This window comes from Dipodomys spectabilis, unplaced genomic scaffold (genome assembly GCF_019054845.1).
Source record: "Dipodomys spectabilis isolate Male_0828 unplaced genomic scaffold, ASM1905484v1 ptg000002l, whole genome shotgun sequence".
Lineage (NCBI taxonomy): Eukaryota > Metazoa > Chordata > Mammalia > Rodentia > Heteromyidae > Dipodomys > Dipodomys spectabilis.
Genome location: NW_024870679.1, coordinates 19,511,594 through 19,522,622, shown reverse-complemented (window position 1 = coordinate 19,522,622; position 11,029 = coordinate 19,511,594). Strand labels below are relative to the sequence as shown.

Below are 11,029 nucleotides of genomic sequence, written 5' to 3'. Positions count from 1 at the left end.
GGGCCGCCACCACCAGCTTCCACCGCCACCCACCTGGTGTTTGTGGGAAGTGTCACTGGGAAGAGCTTTGTCTTTGGGGATGACAGTCCCCTTCAGTGTTTGTGGGAGGCAGGAACAGAGAGCCTGGGGGTGGGTACAGGCCCCTCCCAGAGGGGTGAGCATCCTGTGTACAGACCCCGCATGACACCACCAGGCCCTGGGCAGTCCCACCTGTGGCCCTGGACATCACGGTCTTGGCCCATCGCTCCTGGGCGTGAACAGCGGACTGCGTGGACCCCAGAGGTGTGCGGGAATGGACTCCCACTCAGGGGCTGAAGGATGCGTGGAGAGCCGTGCAGCCTGCAGCTGGGACGGGGCCTGGGGCTGACCAGGCCCGCAGGCTGTCCAGTGATCTTGGGGTCACGTGGCGTTCTCCCGGAGACCCTCATGAACCCCGCACAGCTCGACTTAGGACCCGCCCGTCTGGAGGAGCTCTGCGGCTCTTCCCTTCAGGAAATCTCTGCCAACTCACTCCTCCCAGTGTGTGCTTCTTCCAGATCACGGACACGAAGGACCCGATCCACGAGTTGCAGTGGTTCGGCTGTTGTTCTGAACAATATGTTTTTCTAATATTTCCCCAAAGAATGGCACCCCATCCCACTCTCCCCTTCTTCCTCCAGCTCTTTTTCAGCCAGAACCCCATGGCCGGCCTCAGGCTGCTCTGGTGGTCAGGAAGGTCCTCAGCTCGGGGTGGAAGACCGTGCTAAGCAGCTGGCTGTGTCACGTGGGGAACAAGTGTACTGCTGGGCCCCTGCTCTCTGCCCTGCTGTGGCTTTCGCACTAAGAATGCGATTGTAGCCGTGCGCCAGCAGCTCACGCCGGTCATCCTGGCTACTCAGGGGGCTGAGATCTGAGGATCATGATTCAAAGCCAGCCCAAAGAGCCCAATCTAAGGGATTCTGGTCTCCAGTTAGCCAGCAATATGCTGAAAGGGGGGAGAATCAGCCTGGAGCAGAACAAGTGCCTGTGGTTGGGCCGAAGCCAGGCTGAGTACAACTACCAGGTTGTTCTTGCGTCTTCTTCCATCACCACAAGGATTTGGGCCTGCAGGCACGATTTGCCGTCCTGTTATTGTAGCACACACTCAACAAGCCACGCGGTGGGGAGATTAAGGAAGGCATAGCACATGGAGGGCCAAGGAAGGGGGGATTCCTGAGGGCTCCAGCGGACCCCACCGCCCGCTCTGTGATGCCATCCCGCCCTTGGAGGTAGAGAAGACCTGCAACTAGATGTCATCCATCATCACCAGCTTCATCACCCTGCTTTGCATTGGCCAACCCCCTCCCCCCCACTTTAAGCCAGGGCCACTGGTAGAGAGATGGGAGGTGGATGGGAAGTGGAGGAAGTCAGAGAAATACCAGTGTGCTTCTGAGTCATTTGGGAGAGGTTTGAATTCAGGGCCTCATTCCCGCTAGGCTGGTACCATATTGTTGAACCATGCCTCCAGCCCTGCTTTTCACTGGTTGTCAGCAGGATATGGATCTTGGTTTCCATCTGGGCACACCCCTGAGCCACACTCCACCTCTGTCTACCTTAAACTTGTTACCATCGGCCGGGATGACAGGCATAGACCGCTACCCCCGGCAATGGGTTGCACAGGAGTCTTGTGAACTTTCTTCTGCCCAGCCTGGCCTCAAACTATCATCCTCCACTTCTCAGCCTCCCAAGCAGCTAGGATTACAGGCATGAGCAACACTGGAACCTATTGTTGGGTCTTGGGTCTCCTTCCCACTCCCACCACTGTTCGACTGGGACACAGCAACCTCCTCCTTATTTTAATAGAAGAGTTCATGGGGCGACTCAGCCTGGGAAGGACTCTACAGGGACACGCACTCAGGCCCAGGGGAGGCTGTGGGCCGTGGAGAGAGGGGCTGCGCTGAGGAGGTCCAGGAGGTAGACGCTTGCTCTTGCTCTTGGTCTCCCCTATGGCCAAAGGCCCAGATCTTTCATCTCCTGGGACCACACCTCTGGATGTGTGAGGTGGCATAGTGGGGGGGAGGGGTGGGGGGGAGATGGGCAGTAGTGTGCAGCAGGAGGAGGGTGAGCCTGGGTGAGAAGCTATTCTCTGCCCAGGCCGCCTCAGGCGTCATCTGAAGTCAGTGCACCGGAGGCCTGGTGAGCTGCTGAGTTTACTCTGTGGGAGGGGTGAGCGTGAGGCACTAGGCAAAGAGGAAGAGTAAGAGGGCTCATACAGGTGGCGCGGCTCTTCAGGCTGGCTCTATGGATGGTACTTGCACAGGAAATGGTGGTGTTGGCTGCATACGTTCAGGTTCCATGTGAGAAAGTCTGTAAGAAAGCAAGTGGACATCGGGTTCAGCGCTGCGCTGGCCGGCGTGACCCATGTGCCTGTCACGTGACTAGCGTAGACGCCCCAGTATTTGGTCTTGGTGTTAAGCTGTTTGACAGTCTAGGGGGGCTGCTGGCTTTGGTTTTTTTTTTGTTGTTGTTGTTGTTGGTTGGTTGGTTTTAGATATTCCCGACATTCGGATCACTTGGAATATAGATTACCCTCTATAAACAGGTCTGGGCCACATGCAACGAGTGGAAGGCCTTAAAAACAGAGCTTTCCCAAAGCAGAAGGCATTTGGCATCTGCTCCATCAGCTCATAGAAAGTTCCAGGATGCCCGGGAAGTTTCAGACGTGCCAGAGCCCTACTACTGCATGAGCCAAAGCCTCAGGATAACTCTGCATCTTGTCTGTGAGCCTTTTACCATCTCCGGATCTGTAACCCTGACAGCTCCTCCCTCTCCTAACAGAAATAAAAGTCATTTGGGAAGCAGAGGCGTGACTGTATCTACACCGAAAAGGCCAAGTGAGGCGGGGAGGGCCTGAGTTCAAGCCCCGGCACCAATACTTGTTTCAAAAATCATCTGGAAGTGCAGCCTACTGAAGACCCCAAGAGCTCCTCATGGTACAGCAGGACCTCATCTATGCACACTGGAAATGAGCTCTGGGAACTTGGAAGGCCTGGGGGGAATCTTTTCTAAGTGACAGGAAGCTTCCTTCCGGTCCTGTGGACATTTTCCTGGAAGGGTGGAGTCTGGAGCTGGTGGACTGTAGAAGGACTGAGGGTGGGAAAGAGAGGCCCAGCCCTGTCCCCAAAACCACTTCCTCAGAGCCACTTGTCATCCTGGGCCTCCCCACTGGCAGCAGGAGACTGGGGAGAAGGGCTGAGACACCCCATGGAGGATAGGATGGCAGCAATGGAGCTGGTAACATGGGACTGCCAGCTTGCTGCGAGAATATGCACCGGCCAGATGCCGGTGGCTGGCGCCTGTCATCCCCACTACTCAGGAGGCTGAGACCCAGAGGACTGCAGTTCAAAGCCAGCCCTGGCCGAAAAGTCCATGAATGTTCATCTCCAAAACAAGCAAAGGTCAGGCTAGAAGCTCATGTGGTAGGGCCTCAGCAAAGCAAGGGCCAGGCCTTGAGTTCAAATCCTGGTACTGGTTAAAAAACAAAAAAAGACGGGCTGGGGAGGTGGCTCAGTGGTAGACTGCTTGCCTGGCATGCAGGAGGCCCTGGGTTCAATTCCTCAGCAGCACATAAGCAGAAAAGGCCGGAAGTGGCACTGTAGCTCAGGTGGTAGAGCGCTAGACTTGAGTTGAAGAGCTGAGGGACAGCACCCAGGCCCAGAGTTCAGGCACCACGACCAACAGAAAAAAAAAAAAAAAAAGTGAGGAGGGAAGGAAAAAAGGAAGGAAGGAAGGAAGGAAGGAAGGATCAAAGCAGGCAGGGAAAGGGGGATCCTCGTCTCTGGTCTCTGGCCATTGTTCCCCAGGGACCAGGGCCAAGATTGGGTTTTGAGGGCAGCCAGGCGAGATCGGTGACCTTTCCTCCCTCCCTCCATCGACCCCCTATGGCCCGGTTTTCTCCAGGCGGACATGTGTTCCCCGCGTGGGAGATGACAGCAGCTGTAAATAAACGCCTGTAAAGGAGATGAGGCGTGGGTATGGGGGTGCACCAGGAGGTGCAGGAGCAAGCTGCAGCCTGCCCGGGAGGCGGGGATGGGGGGAGGTTCTGGAACTTACTGTGCCTGGGGCTGGCCTCTACACAAGGCCCGCCTCCGTCCTCGGCCCTGCCCTTCCAGGCGCTGTACTCGTAGGCGGCCCCGTCAGTCCACTGCCACTGCTGTCTCTGCAATGACAGGCCAGGGAGAGGCACAGGGGTCGGTGGGGTCAGCAGGCTGGGCCCCACCCCCTCGGGAATGAAAACCATGGGGCAAGTACCCAAGTGTGGGCACAAGAGGAAGGAGGCCTGAGGAAAACACGGTAGACACCTCAGGGTATTTATTTCTGGTGTAAACAGTTGAGGGGGCGGGGCACTATCTTTTTCTGGGCTAAAAGTGTGATCTTTAAAATGTATACTCAGTGATTTCTCTTTAGCGGTACCAGGATTTGGACTCAGGGTCTACATGCTTGCTTGGCTTTGCTGACTTGGCTGGTATTCTACCACTTGAGTCAGGCTGCCAGACTGGCTTTTTGCTGGTTACTTTGGAGATAGTCCTGGGGACTTTTCTGCATTAGCTGGTTTCAAACCAAGATCCTCCAGATCTCAGCATCCTGAGTAGATAGGATTACAGGTGAAAGCTACCAACAAGCCCTTGGCTTTTTTCAGTATTGGGTTTTTTTTTGTTTTGTTTTGTTTTGTTTTTTGTCAGTTGTAGGGCTTGAACTCTGGGCCTGGGCGCTGTCCCTGAGCTCCTCAGCTCAAGGCGAGTGCTCTACCACTTGAGCCACAGTGCCACTTCCTGGTGGTTTATTGGAGACTGCAATTCGAAGCCAGCCCAGGCAGGAAAGTCCTTATGAGACTTATCACCGATGCACCCCATCAAGCCAGAAGTGCCAGGCTTGTTTGCACTGAAGATCGACTGTGGCTTTAACACACACACACACACACACACACACACACACACACTACAACATTTTGAAGACAATGGTGTCTGTACTGTGTGGTAACAGTTGAGGGGATCTCAGTGAGAAGCTGGGGACTGTGGTGTTGTTGGGGTTCTCTCCACTGACAGCCAGGCCTGGGTCCTGACTTTGAGGGCTGAGGTGTTGTCCTTGGAGGACGGGCAGGCAGGCCGGGTGGCAGCCGTCCTGGGCCCCGAGTGTGGGTTACCTGGTGGGGGTCGTGCAGGCCGATCCACACAGGCTGGATCCTTTGGTAGCCGGCGATGGCCTTTGCCATGATGCCGGCCTCCCGCCAGCTCAGCACGGAGGCCAGGTGGCTCCTGTTGCCATAGGACTGGCACTCGTGCTGCGACAGACAGATGCCTGTTAGCCACGGCCAGTCTGCCCCGCTGAGCCCTGCGGAATGGACGCACGCCCCCCTACCCCCCAGAAGCCACGGGGATGGGCCACGGCCTCCACGCTCAGCTTAGAAGGGACAGCTCCCGAGTGGGACAGGAGACGGCAGGTGACAGGCCACATCCCCTGCCCTTCAGTGCCCTCCAAATCAGAGTCCGGATTCCTTCCTCCCCTCCCTCCTTCCCTCCCCTCTCCTCCCTTCCCCTCTCCTCCTCCTGCTCCTCCTTCTAGTCCTCCTCTTTCTCCTCTTCCTCCTCCTCCTCCTGTTCCTGCTCCTCCTCCTCCTCCTGCTCCTCTTCCTCCTTCAGCCTCTTCTTCCCATCTCTGTCTCTCCTTCTCCTTCTCCTTGTTCAGGAGTCAGCTCAGGCAGTGTTAGCAATGACTTCCTGCGGTTTTCTCTATTAATTACTCTTGATAGCATCTTATACAAGTCATTTAGCTCACACTGAATTGAAAATTTCCTAATTAAAGGTCACACTTCTGCATCCCACCTCTACGGGTTTTTGGTTTGTTTGTGTTTGTGTGTTTTTGTCATATGGGGGTTTGAACTCAAGGTCTTGAACTAGCTAGGCAGGTGTTATTCCACTCGGACCATGCCTCCAGCCACGAAACTCACCCCATCTCCTCCTATACTTTTTGCTGTTGTTGATGGTTTCTTATTAGTACTGGAGCTTGAACCTGGGCTCTCTCTCTCTTTCTCTACTATTTCTCTCAAGGCTGGCACTCTACCACTTGAGTCACACCTGCACTTCAAGCTTTTAAATGGTTCAATGGAGATGAGTCTCACAGACTTTTCTTCCCTGGTCTGGCTTTGAAGGGAGATCCTCAGATCTCAGCCTCCCAAGTAGCTAGGATGACAGGTGGGAGCCACTGCGCCCAGCCCCATACTCTTTTAGCCAAAGAAGACTCTTGAATCGGAATGTCCATAGACTAGGCATTCCATCTTGTTTATCCATTTCTTCTTTGTGCACCAAGATTCACAACCAGCAATACCGACTCCCCACTTAGTGTCCAGCTACTGATGAACCTCAGACAAAGCCTCCAGGAAATAAGGCCCATGCAGTGGTGGGAGAGGAGAGCAATTGAAATTCTCATCTGGATTGCTTCATAGTTTTGAGGGGCTACTCCTGGAACTTAAACCCAGAGCCTGAGCACTGTCCTTTAGCTTTTCTGCTCAAGGCTGGCACTCTACCACTTGAGCCACATCTCCACTTCTGACTTTTTGGGTGGTTAATTGGAGATCAGAGTCTGGTGGACTTTGCTGTCCAGGCTTGCATTAAGCCACAATCCTCAGATCCCGGGATCATGCCTGGAATTACAGGCCACAGAGCCTGGTTCTGAGCTCTTCATACATTGCCTGGTGTCCCCGAGGCCCCACTGCCCATCTCTTTCTTTCTGGTGAATTTCACAGAAGAATTCAGTTACGCTTCCCCTCTTCTGTCTCCCGGCTTCGATTTTCTGAGGCATGAGGTGTTGAGTGCCGGGGAACGACAACTAACTCAGAATCAAATGAGTCCTGGGGAATCTGTCAGCCCCTTGCTCTAGGGAAACCAACTAGTTAGATTCCTGTGTGCGTGAGTGTGCAAGTGTGTGTGAGTGTGCAGGTGCTGGGACTTGAATTCAGTGCCTCCTACTACCATTTGGCTTTTCCACTCAAGTCTTGTGCTCTACCACTATAGCCACCGTGTTACTTCTAGTTTTCTATGGTTAACTGGAGATGAGAGTTTGTCTGCCCTGACTGGCTTTGAACTACAATCCTCACATCTCACCTCCCCCTTGCTCCCCCCCCCCCCCCCGAAAAGCCGGGAGTACAGGCGTGAGCCACCAGTGCCTGGCCAACTCAGATTTCCTACCTCAGCATCAAACCAGTTCCTCAGCTTCCGGAAGTATCCATAGCAACTGGAGTTGTAGTAAAACCATCCCGAAGCACAGCTGGGTCTGAGGATATCTGCGCATGAGCAGAAGACAGTTACAGCCCATGACAGCAAAAGCCTGGACGCTCAGGCTCCAGTCAGCCTGTAGACCCTCAGCCTCCTGGAGGAAGGGGAAAAGAACACCTTCAGAAGAACTTGGAAGTGTTGCTACACATTTCTACTGTTGCCGGGCATCAGTAGATCACGCCTGTAATCCTAGCCACTCAGGAGACTGAGATCTGAGGATCACAGTTGCAAGTCAGACGTGGCAGACAAAGCCAAGAGACGTTCATCTCCAATTCCAGACGTGGTGCTGTGGTTCAAGTGGTAGAGCACCAGCCTTGAACAAAAAAGTTAAGCAAGAGCTCAAGGCCCTAAGTTCAAGCCACAGTACAGGAAGGAGGAAAAGAAAGAGGAGGAGGAGGGACAACAGAGACCAGAGACCACCAGATGATCTCCTGGGTTGCGGGGGGGGGGGGGGGGGGGGGGGGGAGGGGGGAGCACGTGATGTGGCTGCCCGAGGGCTCCACCCCGCTGGGTGATTCTACTCACCCCCTAGGACTTCGGGGCTGGCGACACAGCTCAGCAGGAAGAGCAGCCGCATGGACTTACACGCCATCTTCCTCTTCTCCCAGAGGCCAAACTCCAGACACTTATACTCCAAGGATCTCAGAGCCCTTGTAATTTTTTTTTTTTCTGGAAATTTCTGGGCTCTTCCAGTCTGCAATCCAAACACAGTCACACCAAGGAGAAGGATACAGAAATTCAATCAACAAATCACATATGAAAGAAAAGAATATTTGCTGGCAAACTTCCAATTTTACAAAGCAAGCAAATCCTAAAATGAGCATAGAGATTAGGAAGCATAATTTATGAAGTGGCCCAGGCAGCAGTAGCTCACATTTGTAATCTTAGCTACTCAGGAGGCTGAGTATCATGGTTCAAAGCCAGGCCAGGCAAGAAAGTCGAAGTACCAGTAAAAAAAAAAAAAAAGCCAAAAAGGGAGATATGGTTTAAGTGGTAGAGCACCAGCGTTGAGTAGGAAAAAAAGCTAAGGGACAGCACCCAGGTCTTGAGTTCAAGCCCCAACACTTATACAAATAAATGAATAGATACATAAGTAAATAAATTAATAAGAGTTTCTTACCTGCAAGACCTCAGAAACCTAACTGGAGACCCTTGTACTGTGGTGTCTGCCCTTGCTACTTTCAGAAAGGCCAGCAGAAGGCAGGAGATAGATGATGGGCTTTCTGAAGTCAAGAAAAATCTGAACAGATGGCTTCAAACCAAGTGGTTCTTTAAATGCTTGAGTTCAGGGTGAAAAAATGCATCTCAATACATTTTCTAATGATCTTTAAGTAGTTGTTTATAGGAGTTCAAATTCAACAAGTCAGACTGTGAGTGCAAAACAAGGAAATCCAGCCCACCCTTTATGTCCCAATACATTTTACAGATAAGAAAAACCTGGGGTTTGTTGGCATTACGTGCCTTGCTCATTGTCACCAGCTGTCCTAGACTGGTGAAATTTAATTTGAAAAAAAAAGAAAGAAAAAAATAAACCTTACACTGAGCATGGTAGGACACACCTGTAATCCTATTTGGGTGACTGAAGTCACCCAGGATTTCCAGTGGAGGCTACACAGTCAGATGTTGCCTTAAAACATATCAATGAAAGTATCTTAAACCTTTCCCCAATTATAAAAAAATACATGCTAGGTGCTGCTCACACCTATAATTCTACTCGGGAGGCTGAGATCTGAGGATCACAGTTTGAAGCTAGCCCAGCAAGCGAACCAATTAACCAGCAAAAAGACAGAAGTGCAAATGTGACTCAAGGGTTCAGCACCAGTCTTAAGTTGAAAGCATGAGGAGCTTCAGGACCAGCACACACACACACACACACACACACACACATTAGTTAATTCCAGAAGCCCTACATTCCTTTTCTGGACTTCCTCTCCCCAAAATAATGGGTTATTTGCCATTTACCCATACCTTCTAAAATACAAATGGTTAGCATTTATCCAGATGACTTGGGGGAGTGGAGATAAGGGAACTTTCTTTTGAGTATGTACTGCTCCTAAGACTCGAACTCACGGCCTGTTCATTATCCTTTATCTTTTTAGCTCAAAACTGGTGCTCTATAACTTAAGCCATGGCTCCACTCTCAACTTCTTGCTGATTAATTGGAGATAAGAGTCTCACAGACTTTCCTGCCCAGGCTGGCTTTGAACTGTGATCCCCAGATCTCAGCCTCTTGAGGATTCCAGGCATGACCTACTGGTGTCAGGCTAAAGTATCTGCTTAATGAGCTTAAATGACTTAGATGTCCAGCAAATCCCCATGGAATCCATTAGCCCTCCACCTAGGCTGCGTAGTCCTTCACTTGTTTAACAGACAGTGAGCATTGGGAGTAAGTCTTGTCGCTATTCTACCACATGGGCTGTGACTGACCCCAACACGCCTGAACGCTTTACCAGGAGGGAAGAGGGAAAACAAATGCTTCAAATCAAACAACATCCCAACATCTGTATCAGCTGCGGCTTGTAAGTTCTGCCCAGTGTATAGTGAACAAAGGAAAACAGATGCTTCTGGAAAGCGCTCAGCCCCTGCTGCCTGTGGCTGGGTCGGGGAGGGGGTTACCTGGTTGGATGGCAGCTCGGTGGACGCTGGCTCCTTTCGGGCTTGTTTCTGGAACTCTTATATCCTCTCAGCTCAGGATTTAATAACCTTTGTTTAAATCATGGAGCAATAATGTTATTTAGCAATAATAAGCCTTATCTGCAGTCAGATAAAAACAACAAGCCGTGAATGAATGACGGCTTGAAAATGGACACAAGCTGTGCTTTGACGAGTCCTGAACCTCTCCCTGTGTTCAAACACAATCTCTCCTTTCCGTCCACGTTATCAAAGTCTACCGGATGCTCTAATCTCCTAACAGCCCGTCTCCCTGTCCCCCAACTTCACTTTAAAAACAGAACCAGACTTTTGATCCCTTTGTGCCTTCATTATTTCTTTCTGCGGAACCCACTCCCTGCACCCCGCCACCACCGACTTGGCCGCAGCACACAGCACCTTCCTGTCCTCCACAGGGGCATCGGTGTGATTCCCCGGGGCTGACTTGAGCCTTCCTGAAGCCCGGTCACAGTAACTTGGGGTTCCTCAGAGCAGTACTGGGGTTCCTCCTGTGGGACAGGCCTTGCCACCTTCCTGTAATACCAGGCAAGGAAGGCAAAACTTCACATCAATGGAGTGATTGCCAGCATAAACTCTCTCTCCTCTCTCTCTCTCACTCACTCGTTCTCTCTCTCTTTCACTTGCTCTCTCTCTCTCTCTCTCTCTCATGTGTGTGTGCCAGTCTCACAGACTTTCTTGCCCAGGCTGGCTTCAAACCGCAATCCTCAGATCTCAGCCTCCTGGGTAGCCAGGATGACAGGCATGAGCTATCAATGCCTGGCTTGAATAATAATTGCTCCTCCTCCTCCTTCTCCTCCTCCTCCTCTTCTTCCTCCTCCTCTTTTTCCTCCTCTTCCTCTCTTCTTCTTCTTCCTCCTCTTTCTCCTCTTCCTCCTCCTCCTCTTCTGCCTCTGCTTCTTCTATTTTAAATGATAGTTCTTTCCTGCCTCCACGGGGTGCGATTCTGTATGGCCTTGGACTTTGTCCTTTCCTGTGTGACAGTGAACGTGGTCCTGAGGCCTGTCGTAAGCAAAATGACCACCATCCTGGCCTCCTCAATAGGACAGAGAGGTAATGAATGAGTCGGGAGA

The 11,029-nt window shown here is 52.0% G+C and overlaps 1 protein-coding gene across 1 annotated transcript; it reads right to left on the bottom strand.

Moving 5' to 3' along the window:
* Positions 1-2,257: 2,257 nt before the first annotated feature.
* Reg4 (regenerating family member 4) lies at positions 2,258-7,881 on the bottom strand. Its single transcript, XM_042685497.1, has 5 exons — positions 7,815-7,881; positions 7,203-7,297; positions 5,162-5,299; positions 4,072-4,177; positions 2,258-2,325 (listed from the first exon to the last, which is right to left on the bottom strand). The coding sequence occupies exons 1-5, from the start codon at positions 7,879-7,881 to the stop codon at positions 2,258-2,260; spliced, it is 474 nt and encodes a 157-aa protein (XP_042541431.1).
* Positions 7,882-11,029: the final 3,148 nt, after the last annotated feature.